Consider the following 25,475-nt stretch of genomic DNA (forward strand, 5'->3'; position numbering starts at 1 on the left):
TCGCGGAGCCGGAGAGGAGGAAGCGGTGACGCGATTCCCCGCGCATGCGCGCATCGGAAGGCGGAGGAGGGGGGGGTGTTTGCTTCTGTGGTCTCTGTAGGTCACCTGAGTGCGATGTCTGTGGAGTGAGTGACGGGGGGCCTCGAGGGGGGGCTCTGGGGTGGGTTGAGGAATAAAAGGGGGGGGGCCGCCACGCCTATGCAGTAAGGACCTTTGAGGGTGGGGGGAAGCGTTGGCAATTTGGGGTGCCATGGGGAGCCCCCTCCTCAGAAATGGCGGGGGGGGGAACGGTTTTCCGGGGTAGGAGGAGGCGGAGGGGAGAGGGACCCCCCTGAAAATATGTGTTTGTGGCGGGGAGGGGGTTCATGAAGGGGTGGGGGTTGGGCTGGGGGTGTCAGGGACATCTTCCCATAAGGGGGTGCAAAAAGGGTTGAGGGGTGTCAGGGACATTTTCCCATAAGGGGGTGCAAAAAGGGGTGGGGTGTCAGGGACATTTTCCCATAAGGGGGTGCAAAAGGGGTGGGGGTGTCAGGGAATTCTTCCCATAAGGGGTGCAAAAAGGGTTGAGGGGTGTCAGGGAATTTATCCATAAGGGGGTGCAAAAGGGGTGGGAATGTCAGGGAATTCTTCCCATAAGGGGTGCAAAAAGGGGTGGGGGTGTCAGGGACATTTTCCCATAAGGGGGTGCAAAAAGGGTTGAGGGGTGTCAGGGACATTTTCCCATAAGGGGGTGCAAAAAGGAGGAAGGGGTGTCAGGGACATTTTCCCATAAGGGGGTGCAAAAAGGAGGAAGGGGTGTCAGGGACATTTTCCCATAAGGGGGTGCAAAAGGGGTGGGAATGTCAGGGAATTCTTCCCATAAGGGGTGCAAAAGGGGTGGGGTGTCAGGGAATTCTTCCCATAAGGGGGTGCAAAAAGGGGTGGGGTGTCAGGGAATTCTTCCCATAAGGGGTGCAAAAGGGGTGGGGTGTCAGGGAATTCTTCCCATAAGGGGTGCAAAAGGGGTGGGGTGTCAGGGACATTTTCCCATAAGGGGGTGCAAAAAGGGGTGGGGGTGTCAGGGACATTTTCCCATAAGGGGGTGCAAAAAGGAGGAAGGGGTGTCAGGGAATTCTTCCCAAAAGGGGTGGGGGTGTCAGGGACATTTTCCCATAAGGGGGTGCAAAAAGGGGTGGGGTGTCAGGGACATTTTCCCATAAGGGGGTGCAAAAAGGAGGAAGGGGTGTCAGGGACATTTTCCCATAAGGGGGTGCAAAAGGGGTGGGAATGTCAGGGAATTCTTCCCATAAGGGGGTGCAAAAAGGGGTGGGGTGTCAGACATTTTCCCATAAGGGGGGTGCATGAAGGGGTGGGGGTGTCAGGGAATTCTTCCCATAAGGAGGTGCAAAAAGGAGGAAGGGGTGTCAGGGAATTCTTCCCAAAAGGGGTGGGGGTGTCAGGGACATCTTCCCATAAGGGGGTGCAAAAAGGGGTGGGGGTGTCAGGGACATTTTCCCATAAGGGGGTGCAAAAAGGGGTAAGGTGTCAGGGAATTCTTCCCATAAGGGGGTGCATGAAGGGGTGGGAGTTGGGCTGGGGGGTGTCAGGGACATCTTCCTATAAGGGGATGCAAAAAGGAGGAAGGGGTGTCAGGGAATTCTTCCCATAAGGGGGTGCATGAAGGGGTGGGGGTTGGGCTGGGGGTGTCAGGGACATCTTCCCATAAGAGGGTGCAAAAAGGAGGTGGGCTGGGGGGTTTCAGGACATCTTTCCATAAGGTGACAGGGTTGCATTGGGGCTGACCATTGTGGGGAGGGACGGCCCTTTGCATCTCCCATGCCTGTGAATGCTCCCAAAGCTTTGTACTTTTCAGCCTTCTCTTCCTGGCTTCCTGGCATTTGGCAAAGGCATGTGTGGAAAAAGAAATGGGCGTGAAAAGCTGAGATTTTTTTGTTTTTGTGTGGTGCTTTTCCTGGCTGCTGTGTGAGGAATTTGTGGGCAATAGGCGAGGCTTCGTAGCTTCTTCCTCCACCCCTTTATTTTCAACACTTGTTCAGGTGTTGATCTAGGCAGGTTTCTGTGCTTTCTGACATACCGTATTTTTCGCTCTGTAAGACGCACCAGACCACAAGACGCACCTAGTTTTTGGAGGAGGAAAACAAGAAAAAAATATTCTGAATCTCAGAAGCCAGAACAACAAGAGGGATCGCTGTGCAGTGAAAGCAGCAAATCCCTCTTGCTGTTCTGGCTTCTGTGATAGCTGTGAAGCCTGCATTCGCTCCATAAGACGCACACACATTTCCCCTTACTTTTTAGGAGGGAAAAAGTGAGTCTTATAGACCAAAAAATACGGTAAATGGTGCTGATGGAAGCACCTGAAAACGCCCAGGTATGGGTACAACAGCCTTCCCAAATGTGGTGCCCTCTAGGTATTTTGGAGCAGCCCCAGCCAGCATGGCTGGAGAATAATAATAATAATAATAATAATAATAATAATAATAATAAAAAATAATTTTATTTATATCCCGCCCTCCCCAGCCAAAGCCGGGCTCAGGGCAGCTAACAACAATAAAATAATACAACATTCTAAAATCATTTCATTAAAATTAATTCAACTCAAATTGATGGCAACCATTAGGCTAAAGTTCTGTGAAGATTGCCAAAGGAGGGAGTAATAATAGCTGCTCTACAAGGTTTCCTCTGTTCTGTTGAATAAGGAGAGATGAAAGGGTCTTTTGCGTTTGCCCTATTCTTCCTAGTGAAAGAAAAAAGAAAGAGAGATTGTGGTTGGCTCTTCACTGGAGTAGGGAACTATGTCTAGATCTATAGCAGTTTCTGCCTTCTCTCTGCTGTGGCTTCTGCATTCTTTGAGGGTCTGAAGTCCTTGCCTCCCCAATTCATAGTTCAGCTGTGTGAGAAGGAAGAGTCATGCCATCCTCTTCAACTAGTTGTTAATCACAAGCACTGATTGCCTTCAAAACTCTAATTACAGTGGTGCCTCGCAAGACGAAAATAATTCGTTCCGCGAGTCTCTTCGTCTTGCGGTTTTTTCATCTTGCGAAGTATCCCTATTAGCGGATTAGCGCTATTAGCGGCTTAGCGGCTTAGAAAAAGGGGGGGGGAGGGAAAAAACTCGCAAGACGAATTCGTCTTGCGAAACGCCTTGAAAAACGGAAAACCTTTTCGTCTAGCGGGTTTTTCGTCTTGTGAGGCATTCATCTTGCGGGGCACCACTGTATATCCTTTTGATTGCATCCTGAAATCCCCACATACTTCAGCCACTGCAGTTCTTAAGTTATTGCAGAAGTGTTGGTAGTGATGGTGCTGTATTAATTGAATTTCTAAGGGCCCATCCACCTTATGACTAGAGCTTTGCAACTGCACCAAACAAAAGCTGTTACTGGGTGCAGTTCAGCATCTTGAGAATGCAAGATTTTATTATAAAGGGAGAATACTCTGGTGTGAAGAGAAGCCACAAAGTAGGAGCAATGCATGGTGAAATAACAAGAACCAGAGGTAATTCCGAGTGGAATATCAGCTGATTGGAATTTCCCGCTTCCTTTGCCATAGGTTTCCTACTTTCCCGGGACTAATAGCTATGTAGAACAAGTAAATATATCAATTTGCATGAATGATACAGAACAGAGGGATGCAGCTTTTCTTGAGAAAGAGATTTGTTGCCGATAATATTAGCAACAACAACAACTCTGGTTCCATTTACTGTTCACATAGCTCATATGCTCCTTCTTGTCTCCCCCCACCCCCAGGAAAATGGAGATTCCAGCCGTACCAACGTCAAAATGCATCCATTACTGGAAAAGGAAGGTCAAGTCAGAATATATGCGCCTTAGGCAGCTCAAGAGACTGCAAGCGAACATGGGAGCCAAGGTAAAGAACCATAAGGGGAATGACTGCCTTTTTTTAAATCTTAAAATTATTAACTGAGGAAAACCAGAACTCACTCATTAATGTGTGAGAGAGCAAGGTGGTCTCCCAGTTGATAGAAAAGATATGGTGACATATTTGAGACCGAAGGCAAGCAGGTGTCATTACAGGCTGTTATGTGGGAGAGATTGCTCTCCGCTGAACCAGCATAAAAATTGTGTGGATTTCATCTTTGAAATTCTGCCAACCTGCATAAGATCGTTAATTGTTCCTTTATCAGGGATGCAGGCTTAACAGCAACTTCCTGCTAGCTAAGTTCAAGCAGTCTCCATGGAGCACCTTCTTCCCCAGTGGCAAAAGGATTTAGAAAGTTCTTAAGGGCGAGGTTGGCAATCAAGCATCTTCTTTTTCTCTAGGCGCTGTTTGTGTCTAACTACGCAAAGGTTCAGGAGAAGATAAACATTCTGAATGAAGACTGGAAGAAGCTTAGAGTTCAACCTATTCAATCAATGAAGCTGGTTGGAGGGCATCCTTTTCTCAAACAGGTATGTTGAGGAGGCAGCTGTTGGGTTCTGTGGATGTGCCAGTCTGCCATGTTGTGACCCTCTGTGCCTCCTCCCCTAGGATTTCATAGAATCATAGAATCATAGAGTTGGAAGAGACCACAAGGGCCATCGAGTCCAACCCCCTGCCAAGCAGGAAACACCATCAGAGCACTCCTGACATATGGTTGTCAAGCCTCTGCTTAAAGACCTCCAAAGAAGGAGACTTCACCACACTCCTTGGCAGCAAATTCCACTGTCAAACAGCTCTCACTGTCAGGAAGTTCCTCCTAATGTTTAGGTGGAATCTTCTTTTTTGTAGTTTGGAATCATTGCTCCGTGTTCGCTTCTCTGGAGCAGCAGAAAACAACCTTTCTCCCTCCTCTATGTGACATCCTTTTATATATTTGAACATGGCTATCATATCACCCCTTAACCTCCTCTTCTCCAGGCTAAACATGCCCAGCTCCCTTAGCCGTTCCTCATAAGGCATCGTTTCCAGGCCTTTGACCATTTTGGTTGCCCTCCTCTGGACACATTCCAGTTTGTCAGTGTCCTTCTTGAACTTTGGTGCCCAGAACTGGACACAGTACTCCAGGTGAGGTCTGACCAGAGCAGAATACAGTGGCACTATTACTTCCCTTGATCTAGATGCTATACTCCTATTGATGCAGCCCATTTGTATCCACACACCAAGATATCTCTACTTTTTTGTGTTCTGCAATGCCATATTATAAAGCAGGGTTTGTGACCTTCCAGATGTTGGCCTCCAATCCTCATCAAACCTGACCATTGGCAGTGCTGACAGGAGCTGACCAACATCTGGAGGGCCACAGGTTTCACATCCCATGTTTACAATTTATTCATAATGAATCTTTTTCAAAGTGCTTTTGAAAAGCTTAAGTAGTGTGGAATAGACCAGCTCATGCAAAGTATTGTCCCATGGAGAATCCCAGTCTGAACTTTCAATAAAAAATGCTAACCTTTACAAAACCAGGGAAACATGCAGAAATGGGTTTGGATAGAATGGTTTGCTTTCAATAGTATAAAGGCTTTCCTGCTTAGTTGTACTCCAGTTCCTCCCGCTGGCTAGTTGCAGTCCGTTCTGCTCAGCTGTACCCAGTGATGATGCGAAAGGATCTCTTTGAGACCTAGGGGATGAAAAGAGGAATATTGTTTTTAGAATGCTGTTACCTCCTGCCATGTGCCCTTCATTCCTTGCCATTGTTCCATTTTGTGGAACAGATTTCTGTTAGAGAATAGAGGAGGTTGAACAAAACAACAGATGTCGAGAATTTCTGTTCAGCCTGTGTTGTTCTCTTGTCCCTTCTTGCTAGAGACTTGCCTTTCTAGGACAGAGGTAGTGAGACTGTGCTTGTGAGTTGAGCAGGTTTAATATGAGTGAGGGCTTCTCCCCAGAATCATGTCTTGATGCCCTTCCAAGGAATACAAATAGGTGCACCTGGTCATATTTAAGGGGCCTTGTTTTGGTCTCTGCATAGACACAACCAACTCATGTACCACTGTTATGGCTTGGCAGCAGACAAGATCAAGCCCATTTTAATACGGTAGCACAATTCCAGGTCACAGCCCACCCTAGATTCCCATCTGAATGGAGTTATCTTAATTTGTTGCCTGATTGAACGCAGAGGAATAATCAGCAGGATCTTATAGGTCAAAAGAGAAGAACCAGCAGAGCCACACACAATGACTACAGTACGGTACAGTGGTGCCTCGCAAGACGAAAAGAATCCGTTCCGCGAGTCTCTTCGTCTTGCGGTTTTTTCGTCTTGCGAAGCAACCCTATTAGCGGCTTAGCAGATTAGCACTATTAGCGGCTTAGCGGATCAGCTGATAAGCGGCTTAGCAGCTTAGTGGGTCGGCTGATAAGCGGCTTAGCGGATCGGCTGATAAGTGGCTTAGCGGATTGGCTGATAAGCGGCTTAGCGGCTTAGAAAAAGGGGGGGAGGGGAAAAACCCCGCAGGAACTCGCAAGACATTTTCATCTTGCGAAGCAAGCCCACAGGAAATTCGTTTTGCGAAGCACCTCCAAAACGGAAAACCCTTTCGTCTAGCGGGTTTTCCGTCTTGCGAGGCATTCGTTTTGCGGGGCACCACTGTATGTTGGTGTTTTTTAATATTCTGGGAGATGGGCCTTGGCATTTAAGAACTATCACCTTCAATTGGGTTGAGCAACCATTGAGAGTCAGTGGAGCTGAGGTTACCTTGGCATTGGATGACTGAATAAATTGCTACCTGTCAGCTGTGTAACATTTTTTTCTCACCACTCCAGTGCACAGTCGAGAGCATTTTCCCCAGTCTGACCACCCAGACCTTGTTCATGCGGACTCTGAACACTGTGGCTTTGGTGCCTATCATGTATTCCTGGTCCCCACTTCAGCAGAATTTCATGGTAGGTGACCAGCTGCTACCATACATACAGAATTCCCTGCTGCAAATAACAATTTTGCGTACGAACTTCTTACTTTGAGCAAATGTTCCTGATTCAGGCTTTAGTGTCTGGTTGGGGAAATGGAACTGCTTTGCCTATTGCCCGGCTATATTGAGGGGGGGGGTGCTGCTGCAGGGGGTGGTATATCTCTCACACTCTGCCCCATGTGGGACTGAGGAGGTCCAGCATGATTTGCAGAATAAAAAAGAATGTCCCATTAATGGTCTGCCAGTAGAAGCTTGCGTTCCGATGTGAGACTGTTTCCCTGCCCACTTACAGAGAGGATCAGAGCGAGAAGAGATAGATAAGGCATGCTAGCAGAGGTGCCTGCCTTCAGATTCCCACATTATAAGGAACTTTTCGATCCGTTCGCAAAAACCCAGGTGCAGAGGCTGCAGGAAACAATCCCTGGGGGCAAGAATGAGTCTCTGAAGCTCTCAAGTGGCATGCCATTCCAGCTGTTGAGCCCCCTCCATTCTTTCCGCCTGTTGCCTTCTTGCCTCTGGGTTGAGATGGTAAGGTTACAAAAAGCCTGCTGCTCGTCATCTAGCTGCATCTCTCAAGGCTGTCTCTTCTCTTTGCCTGATAGCCAGAAGAGTGAGTCGTGCACCTTGCAATGGTTGAGTGTGTGCTGGTGTATGGAGAAGTACTTTGTCTAGGTGTCTCCCCACCTCAAAACTATTTAATCCAGGAAACCAACAAATAATTAGGGAGCAGAAATTCTGAAAACGCCTGCTGCTTCCAAGAACCCAAGAACTGGATCAGAACCGTGTGCGCCACATCCTACAGCAGTGTTTCCCAAACTTGGGTCTCCAGCTGTTTCTGGACTACAGTTCCCATCATCCCTGACCGCTGGTCCAGTTAGCAAGGGATGATGGGAGTTGTAGTCCAAAAACAGCTGAGGACCCAAGTTTGGGAAACCCTGTTCTACAGGAAGGGACAAATCTCTAGCAGGTGTGCATGGCCTTGCCATCAGAGGGTGGCAGAGGGGAATACTGCATTCAGGATCCCCTCTCCCACTGAGGAAGGAAGATCTGCTCTCTGGTGCTAAGAGAGGGGCTTTGCAGCGAGACCACCAAATACCCCTCTGGGATCTCGTTAAGGTAGCCGTGCAATCTGCCATTTGCAGGCGCTCCTGGTGAGTGGACATGGGACAACCACCTGCTGTGTCTACTCCGTTTGCAGGTGGAGGATGAAACCGTTCTGTGCAACATCCCCTACATGGGGGACGAGGTGAAAGAGGAGGATGAAACCTTCATTGAGGAGCTCATTAACAACTACGACGGCAAAGTCCACGGAGAGGAAGGTAATGAGGGCAATAGTTTTCAACAGGGATGTAAGAGGCCATGTGGTGGTGGCTGGTGGGCAGGAGGGGGGATTCCTTGAGTTCTTAGCATTTCAATTTTGGAAGAGTCTATCACCCTTACGGACACTACTCTGCTTGCACATACAGTGGTTACCTCTGGTTGCGAACGGGTACCGTTCCAGAGGCCCGTTCGCAACATGAAAAGAGCGCAACCCACAGCGGCGTGTCTGCGCACGCGCAGGCCACGATTCGCCGCTTCTGCGCATGTGTGTGGCGCCATTTAGCACGTCTGCGCATGTGCAAGCGGCGAAACCCAGAAGTAACCCTTTCTAGTACAGTGGTGTCTCGCAAGACGAAATTAATCCGTTCCATGAGGCTCTTCGTATAGCGGTTTTTTCGTCTTGCGAAGCAAGCCCATTGACAGCTTAGCGGATTAGCGCTATTAGCAGTTTAGCGGCTTTTAGCGGATCCGCTGATAAGCGGCTTATCAGCGGATCAGCTGATAAGCGGCTTAGCAGCTTAGGAAAAGGGGGGGGAGGGGGAAAAACCCGCAGGAACTCACAAGACATTTCGTCTTGCGAAGCAAGCCCATAGGGAAATTCGTTTTGCGACGCGCCTCCAAAACGGAAAACCCTTTCGTCTAGCGGGTTTTCCATCTTTCGAGGCGTTCGTCTTGCGGGGCACCACTGTACTTCTGGGTCGTCGCAGGGCGTAACCTGAAAGAACGTAACATGAGGTACCACTGTACTGGATTTGTGTGTCATCGTTGACATTACCCATCATCGTTGTGATGACAGAGAAGCTGCATCTTTTCCACGCTTGAGTATATGCCATCCCACCTTTCGCCCGATTCTCCCATGCAGAAATGCTCTCGACGTCCGTCCTGATCAGCGATGCTGTGTTCCTGGAGCTGGTGGATGCGCTCAACCAGTACTCTGAGGAGGAAGAGGAAGGCCACGATGCTGCGGAAGGCAAACAGGAAGCGGCAAAGGACGAGCTGCCGGTCACCCGGAAGAGGAAGTGGCTTTCCGTGGAAGGTAAACCAGTTTCCCTTCCAGCATCACCCTCCCCACTCCTATTACGGCGCACCATGATGCTGTCAGAACCATACAAGCCTTGCTTGTTATACAGATCGGAGTCCATTTCTGCTAAAATTCACAGCTCTTGTATCACCCCAGAAATGATGTCATCTTGTGGAAGCCACCCAGCGCAAGTTTCCCTAAATTTGCTAGCATTTTTTGTCACTAGCAAGGCTGCTGCTGTTGATCTGAGAAGGAGCAGGTTAAGGGCTGCTGCAAACACTTCACAATTCCTATGCGGAAGTTCCTTTTCTTGTAAGAACTAAATTTCAATTTACATGCAGATCAAGGCCGTAAGGTGTGTATTTTGCTGCATGGGAAGCATTGAATGGCTACCTGCACACTATGTACAATAATTCCATGTAACCTGTTTGCTTTGTAGAATAAAATTGTGGGATTCCTCTATCTTCCACTTGGCGTATTATCTAATGCTTGTACGAGCATCTGCTTTACTTTTATAAGGTTTTTTCTAACTCTGCTCTGGGCCACTCCTATCTTGGAAGACTATAGGGTTTTTTCTAACTCTGCTCTGGGCCACTCCTATCTTGGAAGACTATTTCCAGGAGGGGAATAAAGTGCTTTAATCAGAAATCACCACCCTTCCCTCCTTCCCTGTGATGCAGGCAACAAGAAATGTCTGAAGAAGCACTTTCCAAACGACATGATCTTCACTGCTCTTTCGTCAATGTTCCCAGAGAACGGCTTTCCAGAGGATATGAAGGAGAGGTAGCCGCTTTTTATTCCTGACACACTCTTTTGGCTTTTCTAGTCATGGGTTGTAAAAGTAGGCTGAGTTATAAATTCCCAGGATCAGTAACTGGAATACAGTGGTACCTCGGGTTACATACGCTTCAGGTTTACATATGCTTCAGGTTACAGACTCCGCTAACCCAGAAATAATACCTTGGGTTAAGAACTTTGCTTCAGGATGAGAACAGAAACTGTGCTCCAGCGGCGCGGCAGCAGCCGGAGGCCCCATTAGCTAAAGTGGTGCTTCAGGTTAAGAACAGTTTCAGGTTAAGAACGGACCTCCGGAACGAATTAAGTACATAAGCAGAGGTACCACCGTACATGGTTTGCACAGCTTAACTTGTGGGTTTCAGCCATTGCTTCACAGTGTAGGTAAAGATGCTCAACTTAAATCAAGGTTTTCCCCTTAATTACTACAGTGGCCGCTCGGGTTGTGAAAGTGATCCATGCAGGACGCACGTTCACAACCCGCGTGTGCGCATGCGCGGGTTGCGATTCGGCGCTTCTGCACATGCACAAAGCACGATTTAGCGCTTCCGCGTATGCACAGCCACCGAAACCCGGAAGTAACCCATTCCGGTACTTCCGGATTTTGGCGGTCCGCAACCCAAAAAATGCAACCTGAAGCGGCTTTAACTCCCTCCTGGTGTGTGTGCTGCCTTATTTTGGCCTCCCGCCACTGCAGTGTGAGACTCCACTTCCTTGTTCAACGAACCTTTGAGCAATATGCTCTGCTCTGTAGGCCTATGGCCTGCCATGCACTTGGCTTCCTGTGTGCTAAAGTCTGGACCAGGTGGGCACATCTTTGGGCACTGGGCAGCGGATGAATGTGGTTCATAAAAGGAGCTGGATTAGATGGCTTCTTGGCTCTGCTCTAATTCTGTGATCCCAGAATCTGCAGCGTAATGAAGATTGTGCAGATATCTTGAGCTCCCTTGAATGTGTTCGGTTGTATTCCTGGGCGTGGTGTTTTGTGCTTGAGTAACACCCAAAGCGGCATCTGCCTCTTAGCAAGGAAACCCTGAAATGGCAACGCACTCCCTTTTTTAAAAAAAGAAGAATTCTTTTAGAAAGTGGCAGGTGTTTTCAAGTCTGTCACCGATGCAAACTGTCCGTCCACCCAGCTGGCTCTGAGCTAATCGTCCTCTCATTTGGAGCACTTTCTCGAGTGCCTTCGAGTGACTTTTGTATCCGCCTCACCTCCTCCACAGATACAGAGAACTGACAAAAGAGTCTGACCCGAATGTGCTCCCTCCCCAATGCACGCCAAACATCGATGGACCGTGTGCCAAATCTGTTCAGCGCGAGCAGGCCCTGCACTCTTTCCACACTCTCTTCTGCAGGCGCTGCTTCAAGTACGACTGTTTCCTCCATCGTAAGTTTCTGACACAATCCCCGCCTCTCTCACCCCGGCCTTTTCTGTTCCAGCTTTCAAATTCAGGGGGAAGCAGTGGCTATTCCAAAGCGGTTGCATCCAAGTATTTGAGGTGGCCCAGATGCTCCCTATGACATGGGAAACGTTCCCTACAGATCTTAGCCAGTCTTGTCTTGCCAGGTCCCTAGCAGGATCCAACTGCTCCTCTGTAAATGTATCCATACCCACCATTTGGAATGTGCCTCTGCAAAAAGTTGCCCTAGAGAAATTCCCTGCCTGCCTGCTTATCCATTCACCCACCTGTCTACCCCAGAGTGGTTTAACAACATCTGTAAAATGCATGTCATGATTACAAACCATAATTCATTTGCAGGCAAACATTTCTGTTAAAATTCCTATTGGTTAGCTCAGGGTTTCCCAAACTTGGGTCTCCATCTGTTTTTTGTTTTTGGACTACAGTTCCCATCATCCCTGACCACTGGTCCTGCTAGCTAGGGATGATGGGAGCTCTAGTCCAAAAAGACAGCTGGAGACGCAAGTTTGGGAAACCTTGGGTTAGCTCTTGCAATGCTAACAGTAAGCTCAATAATTTGGATTATTCATCCGTAATGAAACATTGCAAGATTAATTAACAGCACGTGAAAGACACGAGAAATTTCTCAAGTTCTTGGGGAGGATAGATTTTCTTTCTTAAATGCCCCCTAATCCACCCCAATCTTGCATTCTTAACTCTGGTGTGCTGGATATGGGTGGGGTTATTACCAAGTTCCCCCAAACTTTTAATGGTAACTTTTATTATTTAGTGCTGGATTTGGGGTGTTCTCACAGGAAGGGGGAGGCTGGACTTCTGATGAGGACCAGAGTGACAGGTGATCTTGTCAGCTTCTCATTGTAACCCAGACAAAATGGCTTCTGTCTTCTAGCTTTTCACGCTACTCCCAACGTTTACAAGCGGAAGAACAGAGAAACCAAAATTGAAATGGAGCCTTGCGGGCCAGAGTGCTTCCTGTGGTTGGTATGTTGGGTAGAGGTTACGTTAGGGTGGGAGAGACATGTACACTTAGGAAGAAGATATTCTGTTCAGAACACTTAAAAGTGAAGAATCTAGGGTGGTATATGTTGGAGCAAAGGGATGCGGGTGGCACTGTGGGTTAAACCACAGAGCCTAGGACTTGCCAATCAGAAGGTTGGCGGTTCGAATCCCTGAGACGGGGTGAGCTCCCGTTCCTCCGTCCCTGCTCCTGCCAACCTAGCAGTTCGAAAGCACATCAAAGTGCAAGTAGATAAATAGGTACCACTCTGGCGGGAATGTAAACGGTGTTTCCGTGCGCTGCTCTGGTTCGCCAGAAGTGGCTGGCCACATGACCCGGAAGCTGTACGCCGGCTCCCTCGGCCAATAAAGAGAGATGAGCGCCGCAACCCCAGAGTCGGTCACGACTGGACCTAATGGTCAGGGGTCCCTTTACCTTTACCTTTACCTTTATGTTGGAGCAAAAAAAAAAAGAGAGGGGAATTCTTTAGCACCTTTTAAGGCTAGCACATTTATTGTGCCATGCCTTTTCATGGTCCGCAATCCACTTATTAGAGGTAGCACTATTCGTTCTCTCTGTCTCACGCACACACACATTGACAGAGAGAGAATTTCTGTGTAACCTTGAATGTATACAAGATAAGTGTAGCCATTCACAGCAGCAACAAGTGATTGTAACACAGTCATCCTTGGTTTGTTGTGCTGGTTAACACCTGTAAGTGGGAAATGAAACCGTTGCTTCCATTCTGGCCTGAATGAATAGGATCGAATTTCCTGATCAGTTCCAAGTAAGTAACTGCATCCCAGAGTCTCCCTTATTCTTTTGTTGAAGAATGGCAACTTGTAAGGCCAGTCTTGGGAGAGTGTTAAGTTCTCCAGGTGGTTTCTGAATGTTTGTTTTATTTACTTTTATTTGAAAGCTTTGTTCTTTAGCTACAAAAGGCTCACAATGTGGCTTACAAAAATCACTAGTAAGCAAGCCCTATTTATGTCAGATTGGCATCATTTTATTATTTTACTTTGAGAATGACCTGTTTGTTCTGTGTGCAGAATATAGAAGCATTACCGGCAAATAATTGCTAATAGAAGAACATTTCAAAATCCCCACCCCCAGCACTCTGATACTGACCTGAAACCCACCGTTCTTCTTCAACAACAGAAACTTCAAAGGCAGGTGCTAGCCTGGTCCTGCTAGCAAGGGATGATGGGAGTTGTAGTCCAACAACAGCTGGGGCCCCAAATTTGAGATACGCAGCACCAGGGAATCCCCATGTCTCTGTATGGGCTCTTCTAATGAAGATTTGCTTATAGGAGGGAGCCAAGGAGTTTGCTGTGCTGCACAACCCGCGCTCCAAGTGCTCTGGACGACGTCGCCGCAGGCATCTCGCACTCAATAACACTTCCAGCGCTTCCGCCTCCACGAGCAACGAAGTGAAAGAAGGCGATAGCGACAGAGACACAGGCAATGACTGGGCCTCCAGTTCCTCTGGTACTTGACAGATCCTCTCTTTGCCCTGTGGGAAGGGTGTGTGCAGGAGCTGCAGGAATCGTGGCCCCCAGCAGTTCCTGCTGAGCAAGGTCTTGCTGTGCTTCTTGGGGTTGCTAGTGAAACAGATTGAAGGAGATGTGCAGCCTGCTGTTTTCAAGGCAGAGTTCCTCCAGAATTTACTGTATTTTTCGCGCCATAAGATGCATCTAGGTTTTAGAGGGGGAGTGCAAGGAAAAAAGATTCTTTAAAGGGAGCGCAGAGCAGAGCCTGTATGCATCCCAGGCTCTGCTCAGCGCTCCCTTTAAAGAGCCGCGTGGAGCGTGTGTGCGGCTCTTGGGGGCTTTTCCCTGAAGAGGGAGAAGGGCAACCTGTCAGCTCGTGAAAGGGAGCTCTTGGGGGCTTTTCTGGGAGGTGGAGAAAGGGACAGAGCCATGCGCTCTGTCCCTTCCCCCACCTCCCGCAAGAGGCGCGTGTTAAGCCAGAAGCCAGGACAGCTAGCGGGATCGTTGTGCAGCTGTCCTGGCTTATGGGATAGCTGTGTGCAGCCTCTCCCGGGCGACGGGATGAAGGCTCCCCCAAGAGCCGCGTGGAGCGTGTGTGCGGTTCTTGGGGGCTTTTCCCCGAGGAGGGAGAAGGGACTGACGGGCTGCCCTTCTCCCTCCTCAGGGAAAAGCCCCGAAGAGCCGCACACAGGCTCCACACGTCTCTTTAAAGGGAGTGCTAAGCAGAGCCTCCCGCCTGCATTCGCTCCATAAGACACACACACACACACTTCCCCTTACTTATTAGGAGGGGAAAAGTGTGTCTTATAGAGCGAAAAATACGGTACTTCCAAACAGAGCTTAATCCCAGAACCTGCTTTCTGCGTCCAGGTTCAAGCCTGGAGTGGGGTTAGAGATAAAAGCATCTGATAAAAGCCTACTTTTTTTGGGGGGGGGGATTGTCCCGCGGCAAAAGGGATCAGTAGCTCCTTTGCAGCTTGCTTTTTTAGGAGGATTCTCTTCCAACCTTTTGTGTTTGTTCTCGTGTTGCCCTAGAGGCAAACTCACGTTGCCAGACCCCAACCAAGCCGAAGCTGAGCCCTGCCTCTTCGCAGCCCTTCGTGGCTGACATGCCGCTGGAGCCTGTCGAGTGGACCGGAGCCGAGGAGTCCCTCTTCCGCGTCTTCCACGGGACTTACTTCAACAACTTCTGCTCAATCTCTCGGCTCCTGGGAACCAAGACCTGCAAGCAGGTATGGTGGACCTCTGGGTGGCTGGGAAAACCAGACCGGCAGCAGCACCAGGCATCGCATGTGCAAAGTTCCTGACGCTGAAAGTCCCTTGAACGAGCTGCATTTCTCTCCTCGCAGGTCTTTCAGTTTGCAGTAAAGGAGTCCTTGATCATGAAGCTGCCCATGAATGAGCTCTTGAATCCTTCCCAGAAGAAGAAGAGGAAGCACAGGTGTGTGGCCAGGACAGCCTGTCCAGTAGGAGGCTGACGAGGAAGTCCCACGTAAAAATAGTTCCATTGGGCTACAGAATATAGTTGTCCATTGATGAAGCCTATGGGAAGGAATATAGTTGCCCATTGATGAAGCCTATGGGAAGGACAGGGATTGCCCAGGACAAATGAATCCCTAGCTGTTGTTTCTGCTTTTGCACACATATTGAGGAAAAGGGTCAAACATCTAAGATGTGGCTGTTTCATGCCCACGCCCCTCTCTGAGTGTTGTTTGGCTGGAAAGACCCCTGCCACCCATATTGCTGTTCCCCCAGCTCCCAGTTCCTCTGGGAAGGATGTGTCAGGGAAGATCAGGATAGCAGCTACTGAGCCTTGGGGATTCAGCATGGTGTGTCATCAGGATTAAAACTGGGTGTGGCGATCACACAGGGTCCCTGGACATTTCACCGTCTATTGATCCCTGTGCCACCACTTTATTTCCCGCTGCCACCACCCAGGCCCTGCTTGGTACAATACTGAGTCCAGTTAAATTGGAACATAAACTTTTGTATATTTATTGCATTTTAACAAGCGTGTGGTTTCATAAACGGTAGCGGTCAATTACATTCATTGGGTGCCTATCCAGACCTATAACTTCCGCTACCTGCTATCACTCACTAAACCAACTCTCCTATACAGTGGTGCCCCGCAAGACGAATGCCTCGCAAGACGAAAAACCCGCTAGACGAAAGGGTTTTCCGTTTTTTGAGGCGCTTCACAAGACGAATTTCCCTATGGGCTTGCTTCGCAAGACAAAAACGTCTTGCGAGTCTTGCGAGTTTTTTCGCTCCCCCCCTTTTTCTAAGCGGCTAAGCCGCTAATAGCCGCTTAGCCGCTAAGCCGCTAATAGCGCTAATCCGCTAAGCCGCTAATAGGGGTGCTTCGCAAGACGAAAAAACCGCAAGACGAAGAGACTCGCGGAACGAATTAATTTTGTCTTGCGAGGCACCACTGTATTTACTTGTCTGCCTAGCCCCTAACTTCCTAACTCAGCCTTTTTCGCTACACTAACTCAACCTACCCACAGACTCTATCCCAATTCACTCCCACTCCAACCAACCACCCAACTCCCAACAAACTCCCCTGTCGCCCCTCCCAGAGCTGGTTTTATAGTCCCTCTGACTCCACCCCCCTGGGTTCTGATAGGGTAACTTGTTTAACTATTTCACCTCCAGCACTCATATGGTAACGTCACACTGGGGCATTCTTTTCTCTCTCCTCTCTCCCCCTGCCCCTGTCTCCAACAAAGGCTCTGGGCTGCTCACTGTCGGAAGATCCAACTTAAAAAAGGTACTGTGCATTCTCCCCCAACAATGCCCTGGTTCAATTTTCTGCCCAACTGGAAATTTTTTTTGGGGGGGGGTCCAGAATGTCAACAGGCACCCAGTTTTGCCATGCCTATCGTCTTTCCTGTTTGAATCTCGAACAGAATCCCCTTGTCGCTTCCCCTAAGGCAGTGCCATTCAAGTCAGAGCAGGTATTCCCTCATTGCCCTTAGTGTTATTTCAAGAAAAGCCCTTAACGGGGAAGCTATGATTGCCAAGGTCTCAAAAGGGTAGCCTCTTGTCATTCAGGCCCTATTCTAGTGCTAGGTGAAGCTGAGTGGGGCCCTCTGCATGTGGGGCACACTGTCCGTTGGGGGTCTCCTGTCTGTCTGACCCTCAAACTTCCATGGGGCTCAGCTCACAGCTCCCCCCCCCTTTCTCTTTGTGCAGACAGCTCCTCCACTCAGGTGTACAACTACCAGCCCTGCGACCACCCGGACCACCCTTGTGACAGCTCCTGCCCGTGCATCATGACCCAGAATTTCTGCGAGAAGTTTTGCCAGTGCAATCCCGACTGTAAGGGGCGAGGCACTAGGCCGGGCTGGAAAATCCTGGCGCGTGGCGTTCCAGGAAGAGTGGGCAGGCACTCGGCCTCACGTGGGTTTGTTTTCCGTTTTTCTCGTGGCGCGTGAGTCCCTTTGAAATGTGTCTCTGTTGTTTTCTCCCGCAAGGCCAGAACCGTTTCCCAGGCTGCCGGTGCAAAACGCAGTGCAACACCAAGCAGTGCCCGTGCTACCTGGCGGTCCGAGAGTGTGACCCGGACCTCTGCCTGACCTGCGGCGCCTCGGAGCACTGGGAATCCAAGGTGGTCTCCTGCAAGAACTGTAGCATCCAGCGGGGTCTTAAGAAGGTATATCTCTGTTCAGAGAGTGGGGAGGAGAGAGAAGGTTAGTCGAGATTGCATGCTGTGGGTTGGTGCTAATGAAAAGGTGTGGATATTTGAATTTGCTGTGGAAGGGGTGGGGGCGGAACGGGGAAAGCCTGCATAGGAATTCTGTGCAACTGACGCATTTTGCATAACTCCTTTTGCTTCCGCTAGCCATCGGGAGGAGCAAGAAGTAATGACCAATGCTCAACCCCAAGTATTTCTCATTATTTCTCACTCCTCCCCATCGCTAGTGGAAGCAAACTGAGCTACGCAAAATAGATCAGTTGCACAGACTGATGTGTTTTGCGTAACTTGTTTGCTTTCGCTAGCCATGGGGAGGAGCAAGTGGAAGCAAACAGACCACTGTAAACACTTCGGCAGGTCTTAAATAGCTCTTGTAATGTTACATAGACTTCAGATACGATGGAGGAATGGAAAAACAGGAGGATTTATAATAATGCAGCTGGAAAAGTTAACCAAAGAACCTACAGAAGGGAGGAGGGAAGCCTTGAGATTCGGGGGAATCCTGTGTAATTCTTATTATTTGCGATTTTGAGCGTGAATGAATTTGTAAAAACCACTTAAAAACGAAGAAGAGAAATGCTCAACCCCAACGCCATTCTTTAGTGGGAATGCTAAGTAAGTTTCACAGCTTCGACAAGCGCCTCTGGCCTTATTTCCACAGCCGTAAGGGCTAAGCAGCTTGCTTTTCCGAACGGGATCCTCTGAGCATTGCTGCTCCAGGCTCAGAGCACCAACGGATTGGGAGCTTTGTGTTAGAGCAGGCTTCCTCAACCCTAGCCCTCCAGATGTTTTGAGACTACAGTTCCCATCGTCCCTGCTAGCTAGGGATGATGGGAATTGTAGTCCGAAGCATCTGGAGGGCCGAGGTTGAGGAAGCCTGAGTTAGAGCATCAACGGATTGGGGGTCTTTGAAGGACAGGCATCTTCCAGAACGCATGTGGGTAGTGGATAACGGATGTCTTGAAGGGGGCCTGGAGTACCTATTTGGTCCCTCCCAGCCCTCTGAGTCCCTGGGTCAGTGTGGTCTGCCGCCACTTTCCCAGGGACCCGGCAGGGCAGGCTGAGGCACCTTCCATCTCTCCTCCTCTTAGCACCTGCTGCTCGCCCCATCGGATGTTGCCGGGTGGGGAACCTTCATCAAGGAGGCGGTGCAGAAGAATGAATTTATCTCTGAGTACTGCGGGGAGGTGAGTTGGGAGGCAGGATGTGGCATGGGAGCTCCAAATTCCTCTCTGGTGCGGCCTTCCTCTTGGTGTCAAAGGGGGTGGGTGGAGGGGGTGGGGCAGCAAATCAAAGATTTCTGGGCATCCCACCTCCATGATCTCATAAGGCGGGAAAGGGACTCCGTGGAGGAAGCGCAGCTTTCTTTGGTCAGGTCTGGCATTGGATGGGAAACCTGCGCAATTGTCAAATCCTTCCCCAAAGTGCGTTTTGTGGCTAGCTCTGGTTTTGCCGTCCCCCCATAGCCCAAAGGCTAAGATGAGGCAGCTGGAAATTGCCTACCATTGGATTTTGGGGGCGCTTCCTGGGTCAGCAGTCCTTCTAAGTAATGGCACCTGGGGCTTGAAGATCCAGGCAGACAGCCTCTGCATTTGTGATCATTTGTGGCCAGCTGACGTGGGCTGTGGTTGGGGGAAACTTTCTAGGCAGTCATGATGCTATTCTCTTGGGGGAGGGGGGCGTATTGTAGCACAGCCAGTGGTCTTTGCTGTTATACGGGAAAGTGAGGCTGAGCTAGGGTTAGGTCTCTCTTCTCCTCCATGACTATACAGTGGTACCTTGGAAGTCGAACGGAATCCTTTTGACTTCCAAAACGTTTGGGAACCAAGGCGCGGCTTCCGATTGGCCGCAGGAAGCTCCTGCAGCCAATCAGAAGCCGCGTCAGGCGCTCGACTTCCGAAAAACATTTGCAAACCGGAACACTCACTTCCGGGTTTTCAGTGTTTGGGAGCCAAAACATTTGACTCGCAAGGCGTTCGGGATCCAAGGTATGACTGTATTAGCTCCCCCGCTGTGCTGTTTCTTGCAGGGAATGTGTGCTGGTCTTTTTCCGCTTTGGGGGGGGGGGCTCTTGTCTGCCCGATCTAGGGGTTCTTTGAGGGAGGTTGATCCCTGTAACAACCCTATCTGCTTGCTTGACAGGATCTGACTTGGTCTCCTTTTGCCCACTCACTGGCTTTTATCTATTGTCCTTCCTTCCTTGCTTGCTTCAGCTCATCTCTCAAGATGAGGCTGACCGACGTGGGAAGGTCTATGACAAGTACATGTCGAGCTTCCTCTTCAACCTCAATAACGGTAACTGAACGCGTCGGATCAGGGACACAATCCTGAGTAACGGAAGGGGAAGGGGATGGGGGGAAGCAATTTGCATGGTAGTGGCAATGGAGGAACCCCTCTCCCCCCCCAAAAAAAATCCAGCCCCTCTGCTTGGTGTGGAGAGAGGCAGTTCCACTTTTTCAATAGGGCCCAGTAGTGTTTTAGCTCTGTTTTTCTTCCCCGGACAGATTTCGTTGTTGATGCCACCCGGAAAGGCAACAAAATCCGGTTTGCAAACCACTCTGTCAACCCCAACTGTTACGCCAAAGGTAAGATGGGTGGGCTCAGCGACTGTTCTGTGGGAGCAGAATAGCCCCTCGGTGTCTTTCTCACCCCCCCCCCACTAAATAAATAAGGCAGACACGGTAGGGAATACATTTTTAAATAATCAGGTCAGATAAAGATGACCACAGCAAAGTGGTTCTGTAGTCAAAACCCCCGGAAATGTGGCTGCAGATTTTTGAAAGTAGAAATCTTCGGTAGAATCGGTTTTCCTGGAAGGTGAGGCTTTGAGCATTAATAATAATAATAATAATAATAATATTTTTTTATTTATACCCCACCCTTCCCGGTTCAAAAACCGGGCTCAGGGTGGCTAATGACAAATTTAAAACACTTAATTATAAAAGCAACATAAAATACAGTATAAAAACATGAATAACAATAAAATTCAAAAATCAGTTTAGGGGAAATAAGCATTAGGTAACCCCCAGGGCTAGCTGGCTGAATTGGTCCTACTTGGACCAGCGAGGAGGCCAGGGGAGAATTAGCAGTGGGGTCTCAGAGCAGGTGATCTTCATAAAAGGGGAGGAGGAGGGAAGGGAAGGGAAATAAAAGATCAGGCTGAATTCAAATTAAAGGCCAGGAGGAATAGCTCTGTCTTACAGGCCCAATGGAAGGAGGTTAAATCCTGAAGGGCCCTAGTCTCATGGGACAGAGCATTCCATCAGGTCAGAGCCATCACTGAAAAGGCCCTGGCCCTGGTGGAGGATAGTCTGACTTCCTTAGGGCCCGGGACCTCTAAACTATGGTTGTTCATGGACCTTAAGGTCCTCTGCGGGGTATACCAGGAGAGGCGGTCCCGTAGATACGAGGGCCCTATCAGGGGTTCTGGGGGGAAAGGGAGTAACATCCTGCAGCTGTGGGGGAGAAACAAGAAGCTTAGATGAGATGAAGGCTCAGTGTCTGAAAGCCCTAATTCAGATACTGCTGGAAGCCAGACTCACTCCACTGAGTGCCTCTTGCAAAATCCAGAATGGCAAAAAGAGAATGACCGTCTAATGGATTTAAGAAATAGAATGGCTGTCTAATGAATTTAAGAAATAGATCCTAGCATTTAATAAGAGCTTTTGGGTTTCTAGTCTTCGTAAATAAAATGAGCAGAGGGGGGAGGTTTGGATTAACCAGTTACTGTTGTCTATGCCAGTTTGATGCTTATGTGCAAAAGTAGATTCTGGCTGTGAAGATACCATCTGGAACCTTCTTCCCAAGTTTTGCTGTGTCTTAGCAAGTACCTTGAACTCGGGACCACGTACGTGGATGGTTGGTGGGCGGCCGGGATCCTGAGGAGCTGGTGGGGGAGGGAGGGAGGAGCGATTGTCATACATTGATGTGGCCGAGCAACTGACGCGCTCCCTCTCGTGCTCTGACTCAGTGGTGATGGTGAACGGAGACCACCGCATTGGGATCTTTGCCAAGAGAGCCATCCAGGCCGGTGAAGAGCTGTTTTTCGATTACAGGTGAGAGTGCGTGCGACAGGGGAGGCGCGCAAGCTTTTTAGCTCTGGGCGGTGCTGAGAAGTTGCGGAGGAACCTCCACGTTGCTTTCTCTTCTCCGCAGGTACAGCCAGGCAGACGCACTCAAATACGTTGGCATAGAAAGAGAAGGCGAAATAATCTAGCCGTGCTCCCAGCAAGCATCACCGCACCCTATCCATGCTGCTTCCCTTGTTGCTGTGTGTGTCGTGAGCGCTTCATTCCATCCAGGTCCCTCTTCAGAGAAGGAAAGGAGGAGCAGGAGAGGCCCACAAACGTCCTCCAGAAGTGAGATTCTGACTTCCAAGGCCTGAGCTGGGGAGCACTTCTCAGTTACCGTCGGAGGAAAAGTCAGAGGTGCTGAAAAGGCGTTTGAGCCCTGCCCCGTGCAGAATGAGCCTGGGGTTAGGACGCTGGGCTTTGTGGGTTCTGTTGGTCTTTTGCGGGGAAGCCTGGTTTGAGCTGCAGGAAGTAATATTTTCCTCTGGCTGCCTCCTCCTCTGCAGGCAAGAGCAACACAAGCCAGAACCCCACCTGCAGGGAAGGATGGACCATGAAGTGCTAAGCACAGGAGGTCATGGGAGCAAGGAATTCGTATAGGCTAAGGAGCTATTAGATAAAGGCAAAGAGAATGGGCACATACAGATATGGGCAGAAAGGTGAGGAGGAATGTTTGGGGCAGGTAAAGTGGGTTGATAAGATGGAGCAGAGGGCTGTAGGAAGCGTCATGGCATGGGAGACGGGACGCAGACGCCATCGGCTCTGGTTTGGGTCTCCCATGGTGGTGATTTGACCCCTTCCGTTGGTTGCATTAGGGCATAATGGGGCTTCTCCTCCCTGGCCATAATCGGGTCTCTTCCATCCCGTCAGTATGTGGTAGATATTGGGAGACAGGAAGTACAAAGTGTTCTCAGAGTCCAGAGGAAGCCCCGGTTGTTTTCAGTCCTGCGAGGCTGACCCAAGAGTCCCTGCTGGTAGCGACAAAGCGACTGCGCAGAATGGTGCTGCAGCTGCACTGCCCAAGACCCGCTGTTTTGTTTTGTTTTGTTTCTGTCCTCTTCCAAGCCCTCCAGCAGAATCTCAGGCCCTGCAGCGCTGGCAACACTCCTCATTTGCTGAGTTCACATTTTTGGTCAGATTCTACCCCTTTAAGCTATTTTAAATAAATAAGTGAATGAATGAATAAATCAGCACCTTTGAAGCTGCAGGAGGTTTCATGCAAGGGATGTTTGGGGGTACGTGTCCCAGCTAGAACTGAAACCTTACGAAATGCTGTTTCAGGGATGGTGTTTTGGGACTACAACTCCCATCTGCCCCTGCCAGTGTGGCCAGGGATGATGGGATGTATAGTCTGTTCCTGACCAAATTCCTCTCCCTCAGAAATCAGGATTTCCCCCTGCCTATCGATGTACAAAACAAGTTAGCATGCACTTTAGAATAATTTGCTCCACCAAGGGTAGGCCGTGGAGAGCTGGGCTCTCCATGAGCTGTAGAGGGTGGAAAGCTGAGTCGATGGCATGAATTACTGTAAGGGCTGGATCCTCATCAGCTCCGGCGGTAAGAATAGCCAGCTTTTCCTACTGTTGAGGTTATTTGCAGGCAGCAGCAGAAGACGAGACGTTCTTCTCAAAGTTTGGCATAGCAGCTGCTGCGTGTGACAGTCTTGTCCATTTAGAGGTGGCGAAAGACGTTTTACACTATGGGACTGGGTTTCGTATTAGTACAGTGGTGCCTCGCAAGACGAAATTAATTCGTTCCGCGAGTTTTTTAGTCTTGCGATTTTTTCGTCTTGCGAAGCACGGACTTTGGAAAAGCTTCAAAAAGCACCAAAGTCTTCAAAAACCTCAAAAAAAGGCTACCACACCACGTGCTATGAGTTGCTCCTCGAAGTGAATGCACAGTTTTAAGAAAAAGGAAACAAACTCGCAAGACAAAGGAAACAAACTTGGCAAGACGTTTCCGTCTTGCGAATCAAGCCCATAGGGAAATCCGTCTTGCGAAGCAACTCAAAAAACGAAAAACCCTTTCGTTTTGCGAGTTTTTCGTCTTCCGAGGCATTCATCTTGCGAGGTACCACTGTAGTATGCAGAGCTTTTGAATTCTGTTATCTCCTGCATCATCAGGGAGCAGTTTCTTACTACCGGCAGAGAGCAACATTTTGGCCTGGTCTGAAGGATTTTCAGCCATTTCAGATCAAGATAGCTGCCTAATTGTAGAAGCTCCCGCATTTATTCCAAGTAGAACACACTTTGAAAGGGTTCATTGGGCAAATCCCTTCCCCTGCCTGTCCCCCTGCCTGTCCCATGGATAGTGTCTAAACATGCGTAGAGTGTGTTTTCTCCTGTATAGCTATAACCTTCCCTCTGTCATCTGGGATCAGGGCTTTCCAGGCAGGGGGACTGCGATTGCTGGACTGCCTAGACTTCCCAAATCTTTCTTGGAAATTAATCACAGAAAGAACTAAGCAGCAGTGACTGCGCCCCTTTCCCTATTGCTCATCTTTTCCCAGCACCTGAATACTCGTGGTGGTGGGGAAACAAGGACATCTATCACACACATAGTCACTCAAACCATTTTACTCTGCTTCCCAACACGGATATTGATTCTGTTGTGAGAAAAGGAGGCCCAGCAGCTGCCAGATTGCAATCCTCCTCCTCTCCCTGGCTGTTGCTCATACAGGGCCTTCCACAGCAGCCCTTACCTGTAAAAATGCAAAGAAACAGACTAGTCCAATTGTGATGGGAGCTTTCTAGGGCAGCAGCCTGCTTCCGAGATTACGTGTGTGCGCGCTTGGTGCCGAAGTTAATAAAATAACTCCCACTCTTCGATGCATTAAATCAGGGTTTCCCAAGCTTGGGTCTCCAGCTGTTTTTGGACTACAACTCCCATTATCCCTAGCCAGCAGGACCAGCGGTCAGGAATGATGGGAATTGTAGTCCCAAAACAGCTGGAGGGCCAGGTTTGGGAAACACTGCGTTAAATGCTGCCTAAAGCCATGAAGGAGGCTAATGTTCGGATTGCTATCTGCATAGCAGCAAGTCATTTTTGGTAGCAGGGAAGGTGGAATTGGAGTGTGAGATTAGCTATGGGGTTGTAGCTAAATAAAACAGATGCAAATGCACTTTTCCTCCTCAGCTACCTCTGCACCCAACTTTAGATTAAGGAGAATATGGTTCCTGGGGCAGACTGCAGTGGGCAGGTCTGCAACTCTCTGATTTGACCAATGGCTTGAAGTGCCAAACTGAGCTGCTGCCTTTTAGAAAGGAGCTATCCAGTGCTGAACCTGCCACTGGTTTTAAGGTGATGCAAGTTTTAATACTTTGCTAGGGGCTGGCTGGGCCTATAGTAATAGGCGCTTCATCTGCTCATCTCCGTTGCAAAAGTACCTTAACCCATAAAAAGGCATTGTTTGTGCAGCTGTTTGGGTGTTTGGACCTCACATCCATAGTGCATTCTGTTCCCTCTTATAATGCAAGCCTGTATCGCTTGACACTTTCGAGGCATGGCGCAGAGGTTGGCCGGGGCAGAGGCCTCCATTCCCCTCCCAGAACATTTATAGCGTGGTAACGAGAGCAGGTTTAGCATGCAGCATTGTGAACTTGTATGCTTACTTCCACACAACACAACACACACCAAAAGGAAGTTTAATGGAACTGCTCTTGTGTTGGAGAAATGGTGGGGGGCAGAGCAATTCCTCTCAAAGCCGCTCTTGTCTTGGCCTCTTCCTCCAACTCCTCTGGCTGCTTGTGTCTCTGTGCTTTGCTGCTGGCAACTTATGTGCACTTTATATATTATGGCTTGTAAGAGTTTTGTCTTAAT

General features: G+C 49.2%; 1 protein-coding gene across 4 annotated transcripts; it reads left to right on the forward strand.

Moving 5' to 3' along the window:
- Window positions 1–22,814, forward strand: EZH1 (enhancer of zeste 1 polycomb repressive complex 2 subunit). 4 transcript variants are annotated; one of them, XR_014150693.1, is made up of 20 exons: window positions 1–125; window positions 3,747–3,867; window positions 4,281–4,409; window positions 6,700–6,819; window positions 8,044–8,164; window positions 9,028–9,201; window positions 9,867–9,969; window positions 11,205–11,368; window positions 12,292–12,383; window positions 13,710–13,887; window positions 14,925–15,121; window positions 15,239–15,330; window positions 16,619–16,659; window positions 17,085–17,210; window positions 17,366–17,544; window positions 18,678–18,773; window positions 19,729–19,881; window positions 20,091–20,171; window positions 21,557–21,641; window positions 21,742–21,792. XR_014150693.1 is itself a non-coding variant. In XM_081837840.1 (20 exons), the coding sequence occupies exons 1-20, from the start codon at window positions 115–117 to the stop codon at window positions 21,800–21,802; spliced, it is 2,253 nt and encodes a 750-aa protein (XP_081693966.1). In that variant the 5' UTR covers window positions 1–114; the 3' UTR covers window positions 21,803–22,814. The 4 variants fall into 4 exon arrangements, 3 of the variants coding, with proteins under 3 accessions (XP_081693966.1, XP_081693965.1, XP_081693967.1); XM_081837840.1 differs by having other exon boundaries at window positions 19,800–19,881; window positions 21,742–22,814; XM_081837839.1 differs by lacking the exons at window positions 21,557–21,641; window positions 21,742–21,792 and having other exon boundaries at window positions 20,091–21,017.
- Window positions 22,815–25,475: the final 2,661 nt, after the last annotated feature.

The sequence above is a fragment of the Podarcis erhardii genome (genome assembly GCF_964252035.2).
Source record: "Podarcis erhardii genome assembly, chromosome: 13".
Taxonomy (NCBI): domain Eukaryota; kingdom Metazoa; phylum Chordata; class Lepidosauria; order Squamata; family Lacertidae; genus Podarcis; species Podarcis erhardii.